A 15,818-nucleotide genomic window follows, 5' to 3' on the forward strand; every position below is an offset into this window, starting at 1 on the left:
TTTCATCCTATCTCTATTGTGTCAAAAGATGACATGCATTCCCTATTATTTTTCTCTCTAACTGGTTGTTATGAAACATGGCGACTATGATTTTATACGGTCGTTCAAACTTTAAATGCTTACTCCTGAAAAACTGCAAGAAACGACATTTCATATTTTACCTTGGAGTCACAGAATTCCACTTTTCTTGACTGGGTTTCGATCCTAGGTGTCTGTTGCAAAAAGCTGACACATAAGCCAACAGTGCCATTAGTTTGTACTGTATGGAAATGCTTAAATTGAAGAAGTGTTTAAACATTGAGTCAGTTGAATAAAAATCAGTAAACTCTTGTGAGTGATTACTTGGCACTGAAAGTTATTACTGATCTTTAAAAGAAATCACTGATTTTCAATTGAATAAAAGTTTACTTTTACTGATAATTGTGTGTGTATCTAATGCTCAGGATTTAACAGCAAAGTTATCTTCCTTCTTGTTTCCCAATATTTGGATGTAAGATCCACAAAAGTTTCAAGGGATTCACATGATATGTAATACTATATCTTGAAAATTTTAAGTGTTTACTGGATAAAGAAATGAACAAATGCCTACATTTAGATCTGATATATTGCAGATGGCTTTGATTGTATCTCTTTTCTTGACATACACAGTAGCATGCAAATTAATCCGAACACGACATATTTTTACATTTTCTGTCATTGTTGGCCTCACAGCTGCTCATACCACTTTAATTGACATCTGTAGTACGTGTAATTCCATTGTTGAAGGTCTGTCGTTATTATTTTTTTATAATATGTGACATTTTGCCTGTCGTTTTGTACTTATAAGCATTTCAGTTGTGTTGAAGACTTAATACTGCAATCCTGTGTACATTCTGTCGTCTTCTCCACGAAAACGGTCTAAAATTATAACCTTAGCAAAGCATTCTTCTATGACACAGAGGCAAATTGCTGCAGAATGTCACATCGGTTTGGCTACTATTAATTCGATCATAAAACGATACAGGGAGACTGGATCCATTACACCCCAGAAAAAAGGAAACTGTGGCCGGAAAAGGAAGACTTCACCTGCAGATAATCGTTTAATTGTCAGGAAAAGTAAATTAAATCCTAGACTAACTGCTGTCGACTTAACCCGCGAGTTAATGGCTACCACTGGGCGAATATTCACAACACAACAGTGCGGCGTAGGCTTTTGGAAGCTGGACGAAGGGCTCTTAAGCCTATTAAGAAGCAACTGCTAACCCCTGTTATGTGCAAAAAACGCTTAATGTGGGCAAAATTACATCAACACTGGACAGTGAATGACTGGAAGAATGTACTTTTTTCCAACGAGTCTCATTTTGAGGGCCACGGCCACCGTGTTTCTTACGTACGGAAAGGATCCGAAAAAGTAACAGCAGCTCATCTCCAACAAGCACCCAATTACCCCCCTAAAGTAATGTTTTGGGGTTGTTTTACACATGAAGGGCCTGGAGCATTAATACCTATCAAGGGAATGATGAATTCTGACAAATATATTCACTTATTGGAAACCAGAATTGTACCCCAGCTGCAAAAATCATTTCCGGATGGCAGAGGTGTGTTCCAACAAGACCTGGCACCATGCCATACGTCTCGAAAAACTACAGAATTCTTCAACAAGAAGAATATTCAGGTACTCCCTTGGCCAGGCAACTCACCCGACATCAACCCCATTGAGAACTTGTGGTCAATTTGCAAAAGAAGAATGCAAAAAATGGATTGTTCTACAAAGGAGAACATGATTTCTGCCCTCATTGGTGTATGGTTTCGCAATAAAGAAATGAAGAATATTTGTGGGAAATTAGTGGAATCCATGCCAAATCATCTCAGAGCTGTTATTAGGAACAAGGGAGGCCACATAGATTACTGAGGTATGTCTTAGATCCTTTTTTTATCCCGTTTGAGTGTTTTTGCATAAGTAATTACGTTGTTCGGATTAATTTGCAGGCTACTGTAGGTAGAGATACTGTAATTTCCTTTATAACCTAACTAATAACAAATATTCGAGTCAACTCCTTAGTAAACCTAAAACTGTGGATGAGACAAGTAATCATTGAATTTTATTCAAAATATTTTAAGTCTTCACTGGAAAAATGAGTATTTACTGAACAAAAAAGTAATAACCGAGAAGTATTCAGTAAACTCTAAACTGCAAGTTATTAATGAAGTCTTATTCTGTTGTAATCACTGAAATTTCTGGAAGTAAAAGAGTTTACTTACTTTTATTCATTTGAACCATTATCTCTAATCATTTTGCATATTTTTATTGTTTTAATTTTTAAGTTTTTGTTCTGTTTGTTTCCTGTTTTAAATATAAAAATAATACCACTGACATTGAAAACTGTCTTCACATTAATATCATGGTGATTTCGTATGTCGGTGGGTTTGATAAGGATGTGTTATTAATGATATTGAAAGATAGTGTATTTTTCCTGTGACTAAACAACTATTATTCGTATGTACAGATGACTACGAAGTCACCACTCTTCTTACAAGTGACAGCACCTCGTTCTCAAGGATTCACTGCAGTGGTGTTAACATATGACCGTGTGGAGAGTCTGTTCACTCTTATTCAAAAACTGGTAAAGGCTCCAAGTCTCAACAAAGTTCTCGTTGTTTGGAACAACCAGCGTAAAGCACCACCTCACCGTAAGTGGAATTTTCAGTGTTGCTGTAGTATAAAGGGTTAGCAATTTTGTATAATTATTCAATTATCTGAATTTACTTGTAATAAATATAACAATACTGTAACAAGTCACACAGAGTTTGTGTGCACTCAAAGTTGGGTTTCTGGCGCCTTGTCAGCCCACTTGAAAAAGTAAAAAAGTAAATCCATGGTGCTACAGCCCTTTGAAGGGCCAAGACCGACAAGCCGGCTGCTGGCCTCACATCCACATGCCAAAGCAGAGGTGGACGATCATCAAACCAGAATGGAGGTATCGTGTGGTTAGCACGATGATCCCCCCAGCCGTTATAGCTGGTTTGCGAAACTGGATTTTCATTACCTATTATAGCTCCCCAAGTGCATCACGATGCTGGGTGGGCACCGGTCCCATACACTGGCCGAAATTTCATGAGAAAATTTCTTCCCCCATGAGGACTCGAACCAGTGCACATTCCATAGCGCGAGTCCTAGGCAGGATGCCTTAGACTGTGACGCCAGCCACTTGAGTTGTGTGGATATAAAGGGAAAAATTGAGACGGTGTCGGGTGTAGTTTCTGGGTAGCTCAGTCGGTAGAGCATTTGTGCGCTAAGCAAAAGGTCCCGGGATCGATGCCCGGCCCCGGAACAATTTTTCCCTTGAAATTATTGAAGTCTGCTTCACAGGGAGCTGTACCTGAAAGCTAGATTGCATAATAATACGGTGTTTTGGAAGTAGCAATCGAACAATATACCTTAGACATAATTTCACTCGTTCATTTTGTATTATTGCTATTATTAATCATGCTTTCATGTTTATTATTTATAATTGGGTAAATTTTTGTGCATAAAGTGAAACCTCTCATTTATGGACATCGAAGGGACATAACAATCTGTCCGCATCTGGGAAGTGTCCTTTATTGCAAGGGAGACTTCCCAATCTAACAGTAAATTTATAATATACATCATGTATCCCTTCACGCTTTAAATGAAATGTATTACTGTAGTTTAATTCTAAATACAGTATACTGTACAGTAAATTCTTTGCAACTTTGAACTGCAGTAGATAAGACCGAAAAAGGAAAATACAATACTGTGCCGTGCAATTTTATTCTAGGTCTACAGTTATGCAGTACTCTAATTTACAGTTTTCAACTTAACCTTTATGTTCAGGTGCCATGTCTCTCGAAACAGAACAACTGATTGAAGTGAAGAGAATAATCCTACTAACCCTATCATGTGTCGAATACAATTTCACGATCGCAGAAACCTTGGACCCATCAGATAGGTTAAATTTTATGGCTTTGTTTATCCACTCACTTTCAGCTAACAAAGGGTAGCCGGCTGGACTAGTGGTAGCCTACGAGACCCTCATTGTCTTCTTTCATGTTAAGGAATTTCTGTACAGTCCTCAAAATTAAATTTTCCATTTTTGTAACACATTAGGTCTTGAAATCCAAGTTCTGTTCGTAGTCAGGAGGTAAAGCAAGTTTTAGGACTGTGAAACAGCTATCCATGTCCATGTATGAAAGTGTCCGTAAACGAGAGTTAAATTTATCATTAATTCTATATTATTTCAGTTGGACCATAAAAATCTGTCCGTATATGAGGAATGTCCTTATATTGGGGTGTCCGTAGGGAGAGGTTTCACTGTATTTGCTTTCATATTTCTGCTAGAGTGTGATTTATGAGTCAGAGTGTTCCTTAGCACTCCAAACTCGTCCCTCTTCCCTTATCACAATGTTTTAGCATTTGTAATACTTTAATTTTATAGCTTCCATGTGGCCTAAGATCAACAAACCATTGAAAGTTATCCAGACCAAAGAAAACAAACTTTCAAATCGCTTTTATCCATATGAGGAAATTGAGACAGAAGCCATTCTCACTATTGATGATGACATTGTGATGCTAACTGCTGACGAGCTTGAGTTTGGATACGAGGTGAGTCACTGTGTAATGTTTGTTCATAAAATACTTCACTGTTACCCGAACAGCCAGCATCAGCTTTCCAAACTGGGTGATCTTTATTTCCTTTCATCCTCGTCTCGGTCCTCATTTTTATCCTTCCTTTTCTGTTGCTTATTATCATTATCCTTCTCTGCCGTCACATCCTCTTGGTGCTTTTCTTTCTCCTCCCCTATGTCTCATCTTACTTGTCCTTCTTCCTTCATTTCTAATGTGTTAGGTAATGTTGCCTCTACCATCTGTAAGTAAAGATGAAATCGTTCTTTCCATGTGTTTTCCAGTCTCTCTTCAATTGATTTTATTTCTGTTTTCTTCTTGTTTCTTTTTCTATTAAATCTAACAAATATAAGGGGTTTAAATATAGTTACAAGGATACTACAAAATTTATACCATTACTAAAAATTAAATTGAATCAATTTTATGACACTACACTGGATGAAGCACAAAATGGATTCCGAAAAGGTAGATCATGTGCAGATGGATATTTTACACTGAAGCTTTTGATCGAAAAACAGAGAATTTAATATTGAAACCCACCTGGCATTTATTGATATGAAGAAAGCCTTCGACAGAGTAGATAGAAACAAATTATTGGATATTTTAGCACATGATGGTATTCCAATCAATTAATAACAGCTATTTACAATATTTATAATAATAATCATATACAGGTTAGGATTGAAAACAGATATTCAGATGGAAACGAATAAATCAAGGAGTGAGACAGGGTTGTAGTTTATCTCCTCTATTATTTATAATATACATGAATCACATTATTAATGAATGGAGATTGAAACCACATGGAAGTATACCAATAAGTCGTTTATTCCAAATAGATACTTTATTATTTGCTGATGACATTGTGTTTATGGCAACTTCAGAAGATAATTTACAACGTTTGGTTTACAACTTTAATCAAATGGCAGAAAGTTTCAGTATGGAAATGGAACCAGTCTGTAGCAAAATATGCATAACAAATTTTAGTTATCTCGGTTACCAAATTTCATATGAAGAAGAAAAGGATTTGAATGAGAAAATTATTAAATTCAACAGAGCAATGGGGATAATTAATCAGATATTCAAACCAACCTTAGTACAAAAACACACGCGCACCAGAATTTATAAAACATTGGCCAGACCTATACTCTGTTTTGGTAGTGAAGCTTGGACGATTCGTAATATTGATTCACAAAGATTACTGGGGCAGAAATGAGATTTATGCGTCGTACAGCGGGATACACGAGAATGGATCACATTAAAAATTTTGACATTATGAAAGACCTGCAGATTGAAACGATTAAGGAATACCTACAGAAATGCAGATACAACTGGAGATCACATGTCATCAGAATGCCTCATTCTAGAATTCCACGCCAAATTTTAAATTACCATCCTGTGGGCAAGAGATCCTTGGGCAGACCGTTCAAGCATTGGCAAGAGACCGTAATGGGCCACTAGGCCCAATACATGCAAGGATGATGATGATGATGATGATGACAAGGATACTGACAGGTCACTATCATGTAAAACACCTGCTCTTCTCTTCTTACTGATGATTTCATGTGTAGGTAATGTAGAAAGAAAACGGAAGCTCCCCGACATTCAGCTCCATTGACCTGAAGCAGATGAAATCAAGTATGAATTCCCTGTGAACTGCTTTTGGACTCCCGAGCATTTCAAGAGGGTGAAGCAGTCATCTTTTTGATGTGTTATAAATGTCATTGTTTTGCACAGTTAATCCCTGTAGATTGGACGCACAGTGGACGCAAATGATACATCTACTTGCTTCTGACCATTATTTTGAGATCCCCTTGGAGGAGAAAAATAAACTCGATGTCCTAGTTTATATTTTTATACTCAGTAATTGTATTTGTTGTTGTTGTTTTCTAATGCCAGGCATTTGACAATAAAGTCATTTGACCTCTTGCACTCCAATATTTTTCAAAGATATTATCATGGCCAGCCATTGAAGCACAGATTTTGAGGTGTTCCGAATCCATTTCTTGGTTTGAGTTGCACAATGGGCAGTTAGGGGACTGATATATTCCAATTCTATGCAGGTGTTTGGCCAAACAATCATGGCCTGTTGCCAATCCAAATGCAGCTACAGACGATTTTCGTGGTAAGTCGGGAATTAACTGTGGATTATGATGCAGAGAGTTCCATTTTTTCCCTTGAGATTGTATTATCAAATTTTGTTTGTTGAAATCTAAGTATGTAGACTTAATAAATCTTTTCACAGAGTAATATGTAGATTTAGTAACAGGTCTGTAAGTAGCAGTGCTGCCCTTCTTTGCTGAAGCATCTGCATTCTCGTTTCCCTGGATTCCACAATGGGATGGTATCCATTGGAATACAATTCTTTTATTGAGTGATATTAATTGAGAGAGCATTTTAGTTATTTCTGCTGTTTGAGATGAAGGTGTGTGTTTAGAGACGATTGATAGAATAGTTGCTTTGGAGTCTGACAATATAACTGCATTCTTAAATTTATTGATGTGGCATAGAATATTCCTGAGACTTTCATTTATTGCAATGATTTCTCCATCAAAACTTGTTGTTCCATACCCAAGAGATCTATAAAGTGAGAAGAGACAGCACGTAACACCTGCACCGGCACCTTGTATTTGTATTACATTCCATTTTTCTTTATTTCTCACTTATTGTACAGGTTTGGCGAGAATTCCCAGATCGTATAGTAGGATTTCCATCTCGAACTCATGTATGGGACAATACCACACAGCGTTGGAAGTATGAATCAGAATGGACAAATCAGATCTCAATGGTGCTTACTGGAGCTGCCTTTCACCACAAGGTAAATATTATACAAAGAACTTGATTCAATGAAGTGAGTGTTTTGTAGATCCATCAGTGTTTTCCAAAGAATTTAGTTCAGGAATAGAATAAAAATAAGGTATTACTTGTCTGACGAATGATTACCGGTGACAGCAAAGACAACTGCTCGAAATGATAAATCATATGATTGAGAAACTTGTGTTGAGTTTATTAACGAACTTAAGGGTGCACTGAAGTCTCACAAATTTTGACTAATGGAGATGTACATCCTAAAGAAGTTATGCTGCTAATTTATGTGTTCGAGAAAGAAACAGTCTAGAATTTACTTTCAATAATCTATTTCCAAACATCAATTCAGACAAAAAAAAATAAATTTTAATATTCTAATTATGGTTATCACTTTTCAGTATTGGAGTTTCCTGTACACCACATCAATGCCCGGAAATATCAAGGAATGGGTGGATGAGCACATGAACTGCGAGGATATTGCCATGAACTTTCTTGTAGCTAATGTCACAAATAAGGCTCCGATTAAGGTGGGTCTTCCATATACAGGTAAAAGTATTCTTTTGCCCTCATTTGATCTATTGGCTCAAGAAGTTAATCAACTATGATACCCATATACTGTGCCCTAATAGAGGGTGAATCACATCTAAGGGACTGATACTCTTGCTGTCTCTTGGCACTACAGTCTGGCAAGCAGTTGCGGATAACATTCTTGCCAGTGGCGGCTCGTGATAAAATATTATGTGTTCACAATTTTGTGTTCTAAAATCGAAGAGAATTTGAAATTGTACGTTTTTAACCTAATATGAAATGTCATGATTCCAATGTTTCACTGTCGAAAAAACCGTATATAAATTCAAAACAACATATAATAATAATAATAATAATAATAATAATAATGAAACCTAGTCTTTTTATTTCCAATTTTTCCTGGAAAGCCAGTTTACCCAGTTCTTTACTTTTCAAAATTACTTGAACAGAGTTCATTGTTTACGTTTGTTAAAAATTAATACATAACACAATTTACAAAAGCGTTTGTTCAGTAATATATTTTGATTCACAACACACTGATACACTATAGTCTATATCAGTACTGTAATCCCATTCGCATAGATTGATTACTATAAATACATGCCAGTAAATATTATTCTTAAATAATATATACCACCATACAGATATTTAAAATCATATCACCACATTCAGCCAGCACGTCTTTGAAAGCCAAACTATGCTATATGCCGACACTGAAGTAGAGTAATTCACAAACTACACTCTCGTAGCAGCACTGTACACATATCCACATAAAGTAAACGTTCTGACAGTGAGATGCTGACACCTGCAGGCTGAAATACAGACTAATTAAATTTTCTCCTCCAGATATAGCACGTAAACGATAGGCATCGATGCACCTGACATCTGTAGGATAGATTCACTGTTCACTTAATGCTTTGTGCTCTTGACGAGTCATAAGCGGCCAGCGAAAGACAATTTTCTCCCGCACGTGCGTGAAATTTCTGTAACCTTCTTGAAAAGAGCACGGCTTGTACGTGAACGGATGTTGCCAGGTTTACATAAGAAGTTTATGCAAGATTAGGGAAGTTTAAAATACTCGATCCTGATATTATACATCCCCACTACGCCAATACGGTATTAAATAATAAAACTAGTCGTGCATTAATGGAAACAAGATGTTCACGTGCTCTTGTGCTCTTATTGACGCACCGCCACTGATTCTTGCCATTTCACAGCACTACAGTTTGGCAAGTGTTCTTTCGCGTAACTATAGTGAATTATTTATTTAAATAAATGGAGAGAATCTTGCCTCTCTTTTAGAATAGTTACTCAAAATGTTCTCCATTACATTCTATACACATTTTGCAGTGTTGTGTGAAGTTCTGGTAGACTCACTAATATTGTATAATATAATTTCATTCTTATTAACACCTATTAAATAAAATTTATTTATTTTCAGTCACACACACATCTATGTTATGGTGGAGCATCACATGTCTGCATTCCAATCCACTATAACTCTATCCACCTATCATATATTTTCTTGAATTTTTATCTTAGAAATAATATTAGTAATCTACCTTATCTTCTTAAGTGCCCCGCATGTTTCTATGTATCCATGTTCATTAACTATTCTAATATTTTACTTGAAGGATTTTTCAACTGCTACAATCAATTCACTATAAACATTACACATTAAATTTTTCTTAATACAGTGGAAACAGGATTACCAGATTCTCTCATCAGAAATGTAGCTTTTGTGTATCTGTCATGTAATAATTTAATATAATTTAGTAATTCTAGGTATAATAAAGTAACATAATAATAATAATAATAATAATAATAATTTATTTATTTATTTATTTTATTTTTTTAGACTATTAACATGCAAAACAACAGCACAAGGCCAATTACAGTTTAGCACGAGATATAAAACAAAACAAAACAAAACAAAACAGAGGAAATGATGATGAGAATGAATGATAGAAATGGCATTGAGATGGAATACAATCAGTATAATAATAATAATAATTATTATTTATTTATTTTATTTATTTAGACTATTAACGTGCAAAACAACAGCACAAGGCCAATTACAGTTTAGCACGAGATATAAAACAAAACAAAACAGAAGAAATGATGATGAGAATGAATGATAGAAATGGCATTGAGATGGAATACAATCAATATTATAATTATAATAATAATAATAATAATAATAATAATAATAATAATAATAATAATTTATTTATTTATTTATTTATTTAGACTATTAACGTGCAAAACAACAGCACAAGGCCAATTACAGTTTAGCACGAGATATAAAACAAAACAAAACAGAAGAAATGATGATGAGAATGAATGATAGAAATGGCATTGAGATGGAATACAATCAATATAATAATAATAATAATAATAATAATAATAATAGTAGTAGTAGTAGTAGTAGTAGTAGTAGTAGTAGTAGTAGTAGTAGTAATAATGTAGTGTTGTACTATGAAGCTGGCAGGTGTCTGCAGATTTAAAGTAATCTGGTAACCTGAACTTAAAATGAATGCAAAATCAGGGAAATTTATATTTACATAGATTTTGATGCTACACACTTTCAAGTAATAACTACAATATAGAAATATAAACATTTTAACTTCGCAAAATACTGGTTTTTTAATAACAATAGGTAGATAAAAAGGAAAAAAAAGTGTGTTTACTTAAGGTTATAAAATAATAACAATAATAATAATAATAATAATAATAATAATAGTAGTAATAATGTAGTGCTGTACTATGAAGCTGGCAGGTGTCTCCAGATTTAAAGTAATCTGGTAACCTGAACTTAAAATGAATGCAAAATCAGGGAAATTTATATTTACATAGATTTTGATGCTACACACTTTCAAGTAATAACTACAATATAGAAATATAAACATTTTAACTTCGCAAAATACTGGTTTTTTAATAACAATAGGTAGATAAAAAGGAAAAAAAAGTGTGTTTACTTAAGGTTATAAAATAATAATAATAATAATAATAATAATAATAATAATAATAATAGTAATAATGTAGTGCTGTACTATGAAGCTGGCAGGTGTCTCCAGATTTAAAGTAATCTGGTAACCTGAACTTAAAATGAATGCAAAATCAGGGAAATTTATATTTACATAGATTTTGATGCTACACACTTTCAAGTAATAACTACAATATAGAAATATAAACATTTTAACTTCGCAAAATACTGGTTTTTTAATAACAATAGGTAGATAAAAAGGAAAAAAAAAGTGTGTTTACTTAAGGTTATAAAATAATAATAATAATAATAATAATAATAATAATAATAATAATAATAATATTACCGATACCTACAGTGTAATTTACTTCTTCCACATGTTCATTAAGATAGGTGGTTCCTTTTTTTGCATCCTGATAAACCCTGTACCGGTATACTTTATTTTCAGCACTGCTGGGGGCAGTCATTACATTATCATAACAGTCAAATCTCATAGGTATTTCCTAGCATTGCTGATGCCTTCCAGTGCTGACAGGAAGTTGTTTGGGATTCACTGTTCCCTTAATCTTCCTCCTCCTCTTCTAACATTTGTTCTATGGTCTGAAGTTCACATTTCATTGTCACAGCTTAAATATTCTTCATATGACACACCAGCTTTTTATTGATCCCATTCGTCTTCTCTCATATTTAAGTCTATTCAGTAGTGGTTCCTCGGGGGAGGGAAGGGAGGAACGTCCTCCTCACATTTTCTTCTTTTGAAAGTAAATACCAAATAAAATATATGTGCCTTGAAATTCGAGGAAGATTCGATAATTTTTAAGTTCACAGATATAAGAAAACCTCGGTTGATCGAGTTTTAAACGACGCATGCTCATGTGCTGTAGAAAACTGTGAGAAAGATGCGAGATTGTCTGTGTGGAGGAAAGGCACTCCATTCCTCCTCTACTGCAGTTAACACACATAGACAACAGCGCACTAGCGGCCAGAGAAAGAAGCAGAGTTTTAAAGCAAGTAAATGAACGGAGAGGGAGGAGATCCTCCTCTGAATCAGTCATGGGCGGGAAATAGAAACCGACTGGTCGTGCAGCAAGCTCGCTACCGCTGCCACCTAACAATGTTGCATTCAACCACACTATAACACATCTAGGAGGAGACACAACAAAAACAGTTTTAACGCAACGCTGTGAAAGACACCATGTAAACTTTTTTTTAATTATAAATAAAACATATTATTCATTGCACTTTATATAGGCTACTATTCATGGCTTGAAACTTTCGTGGATATTTGAAAGTTAAAGTCTGGTTTATGCAAAACAAAGAGGAAGTAGTTCTACGTAGTTGGCCCCTGAAATTCACTTCTATTCATTGTTTACTAGATGGGGCAACAGCCAAGCTGTCAGTTTTGTACAAATATATTTGAAACTGAAAGTAGGTACTCCAAACTACATCATTTTTAACATAAAAAATTAATCGGCTACCGGCAGCTTTGAACAATAATGGTAGTATGACTTTACAAGAACTGACATTCTTCAAAAGCATGTGATACTGAACTTGTAAAATGTACATGTGGCAACACAGACCACGTGGGTGGGTGCAGTGTTCTCGCTTTCCTCAGATTATTTCCCATTCCCATTTCCATTTCTGTAAAACGGTTACGAGTTAGTAGCTAGTCTCTTCCAACACGTGTGATGCTGTAGTGTGCTCGAAAAATGCTACGAGGTTGTGAATTTCCTTGTAATTGTTAATTTGTGCAATTATTCAACAATGAATGGAAGTGAAAACATAATATATTTTGGACAATTTAGGAAACTCAGTTTACAAGAACAGATCATTGCTATACAGAAGGAAAGGCCAACCCCAACACTACCTGGTCTTACATGTATGCATGTAGGCTAATTTGTAGCATGTTTCATTCAAGAAGGTGTCATTTCGTGCTGTTAACTTCTTTCCTCCTCTTAAGAAATATGCAGGAGCCGCCACTGAGTCTATTGCACTTTCAACTCTGAAAGACCCACTTCCATCCACAGTAAATCCACATTTATGAAAACAGATATTGTTGAATCGTGATTGCTTTCCAAGAATCTGCAATGAAGTGCAGAGCATTCAAAACATTACCTTAATCAGAGTTGCATCACGAATCAACTGTTGTCAATTGCGCATATTATTTTCTTGCAAGATTATTTGACTATATCTTGATCAATGTAGAATAATCGATTATATTTATTGATCATTAAAAGCTTAGTATGAATGTAAAATCAAGGAATTGCACAAAAATTCAGAACGTAAAATAAAGGAAAATATAACACTGCTCTTATGTTAGTTTCAGTGATACTTTCAAAATCGGACATAGAAACAAGCAAAAAACGTAAAATTGAGATTTTACTGTACATATACAAAGTTACGGTAAAGCTCTTGCATTTTCTGTTGTAATAACTTGTTATGTAACATGCTGTGTCAAATACAATATATTAAGGCTGGCCAGATGTGGTGGGTGGATGTTTTCTGTGTACTGAGACTGGAGCATGTCCTGCAACCCAGGACAGGTATGGTACACCAGAACAGACGTCATCTGGAATATGATTTACTGCCTGCTGCCACTACCTGCTTAGATAGCTAGATAGATTTATTCGTTCCATAATATTCTTACATTTGCTTTATTGCATAGAATAAAGAACATGTCCAATTCTTATGTTTAACCGTAAAATGCAATACATATAAAATCCAAATATGAAATATGTACAGAATTAATACCTTAATAACAGTAATATTTTATACAATGTAATGTGTTTACCATTTAATAGTATTATAATATTTACACAGTACTGTGAAATGTCAAGAATTCATCTACAGAATAGAAAGTGTGAGATATTAAGTAATTTTGTAGTTTTACCTTAAATAATGCAGGGTTTTGGCTATGATTCTTAATGTCTTCAGGAAGACTATTGCACATTTTTATCGCCATGTAACATACTCCCCTTTGAAAGCATGATAAATTTGATGATGGCGTATGAAAATCATTCCTTCTGCAGGTATTTATACTATGTATGGCTGAGTTAGTTGGAAAATTTTCTTTATTACATAAGAGGAAATTTATTGTAGAGTATATGTATTGATTTGTTAAGGTTAGAATCTCTAATTTTTTAAAAAATAATCTACATGATTCTCTAGCCTTTGCTCCAACTATTATTCTAATGGCTCTTTTTTGTAATAAGAATATATTTTTGCTATCTGCAGAATTTCCCCAAAATATTATTCCGTAGGACATTATGGAATGAAAATAGCCAAAATATATTGTCTTTAAGGTACTGCTGTTTAGAAATTGTTGCAACGACCTAATTACGAAGCATGCTGAGCTAAGTTTGGGGGTTATTTCTTTGATATGATTTTTCCAATTTATTGTATTATTAATATGCAAACCAAGAAATTTGGTTGTTGATGTTTCTAGTAGAGGTATATTGTTGATATAGCATGTTTCAGAGATTAAATTTGAAGTGGCTTTAAATTGAATTATGTTAGTTTTATTAATGTTTAATGCTAGTTTATTGGTTGTAAATCAGTCATAAATTTTAAGGAGAATTATATATGTTTTATATTTGAATGTGGCAAAGTTCTTGCCTGTAATTATGATACTTGTGTCATCTGCAAATAGTATAGGATAACCTATTCCTTTTATTATGCGGCCAAGGTCATTTATAAAAATTAGAAAAAGAAGAGGCTCTAATATAGATCCTTGTGAGACCCCTGTATGAACATTTCCCCATGTTGAAGTAGATTTAAAGGAGTTATTAAATGCGTTGATTTCCACTTTTTGTGTTCTGTTTAGGAGATATGACTCAAACCACTGATATGCTATGCCTTTAATACCATAGTATTCTAATTTTTGTAGAAGAATTTTATGCTTAATACAATCAAAAGCTTTGGAGAGATCACAGAATATCCCTCCTACTTGTAATTTTATATTAATAGCTTCCAGAATTTTATCAGTTAAATTAAACGTCGCTTGCTCAGTTGATTTATTCTTTCTGAATCCAAATTGTTCCGTAATGAGAATGTTGTATCTATCAAGATGATGTTATACTCTCTTATATATAACTTTTTCGAAGACTGGTAGAAGAGATAATGGGAAGAGTATCTTTGATTCGCTGTAGAGCTGGTGAAACAAGTGAAAGCTGATAAGAATGCTCTTCTGTTTATGTGCCACATCTAACTAGCTGTATAATAGTAAATTGATTTATGTTGTGCTTGGTTTTATTTATAGGTAACACCAAGAAAGAAGTTCAAATGTCCCGAATGCACAAACACAGAAATGCTGTCCGCAGACTTGAATCACATGATGGAGAGGTCACAGTGCATTGATCGATTTTCTGCCATCTATGGCTCGATGCCGCTCCAGACTGTGGAGTTCCGCGCAGACCCAGTGCTCTACAAAGACAGCTTCCCAGAGAAGTTGAAGAGATTCAATGATATAGGGAGTCTGTAAGGGATCACATGTTCACTCCTCTGCTGCCATATAATCTGTTCTCATTAACACTTACATTCACGTTACTAAAACAAATTAAATGTGCAATTTCAAAACGTTGTAAAGGCCAAAAAAAAATAAATAAATAATAGAAGCTCCTAATCGAATGTGAGAGTAATTTGTTGGCTGGGTTGGCCTCTTCTCCATAAATCTGAGACACAAATTTTCAACTCTTGAAATCATTATAGTTGTAATGTGTTATATTTCAGTACCAGTACATAGTCGTTTAGGTAATTATGCATGATGCATCGACCAAGCAACAACAGTACATCATATCTACAACCCGTTTCAGCTCACGTTACCCGCGGCATCTTCGTGAACCATCCGTTACGTCATATACTGTACAGTCGCGA

At 34.6% G+C, this 15,818-nt stretch overlaps 1 protein-coding gene across 2 annotated transcripts in view; it reads left to right on the top strand.

The window, feature by feature from the left end:
* sotv (exostosin glycosyltransferase sotv) overlaps window positions 1-15,567 on the top strand; it is a 29,558-nt gene extending 13,991 nt beyond the window's left edge. For both annotated transcript variants that reach the window (XM_069831664.1, XM_069831665.1), the window contains exons 7-11: window positions 2,487-2,670; window positions 4,437-4,603; window positions 7,299-7,442; window positions 7,831-7,959; window positions 15,205-15,567. In XM_069831664.1, coding sequence (XP_069687765.1) covers window positions 2,487-2,670; window positions 4,437-4,603; window positions 7,299-7,442; window positions 7,831-7,959; window positions 15,205-15,426 — 846 coding nt within the window. In that variant the 3' untranslated portion in view covers window positions 15,427-15,567. The remainder of the gene's footprint in view (window positions 1-2,486; window positions 2,671-4,436; window positions 4,604-7,298; window positions 7,443-7,830; window positions 7,960-15,204) is intronic.
* The last annotated feature ends 251 nt before the right edge of the window (window positions 15,568-15,818 follow it).

This window comes from Periplaneta americana, chromosome 7 (genome assembly GCF_040183065.1).
Source record: "Periplaneta americana isolate PAMFEO1 chromosome 7, P.americana_PAMFEO1_priV1, whole genome shotgun sequence".
In the NCBI taxonomy this organism is placed as follows: domain Eukaryota; kingdom Metazoa; phylum Arthropoda; class Insecta; order Blattodea; family Blattidae; genus Periplaneta; species Periplaneta americana.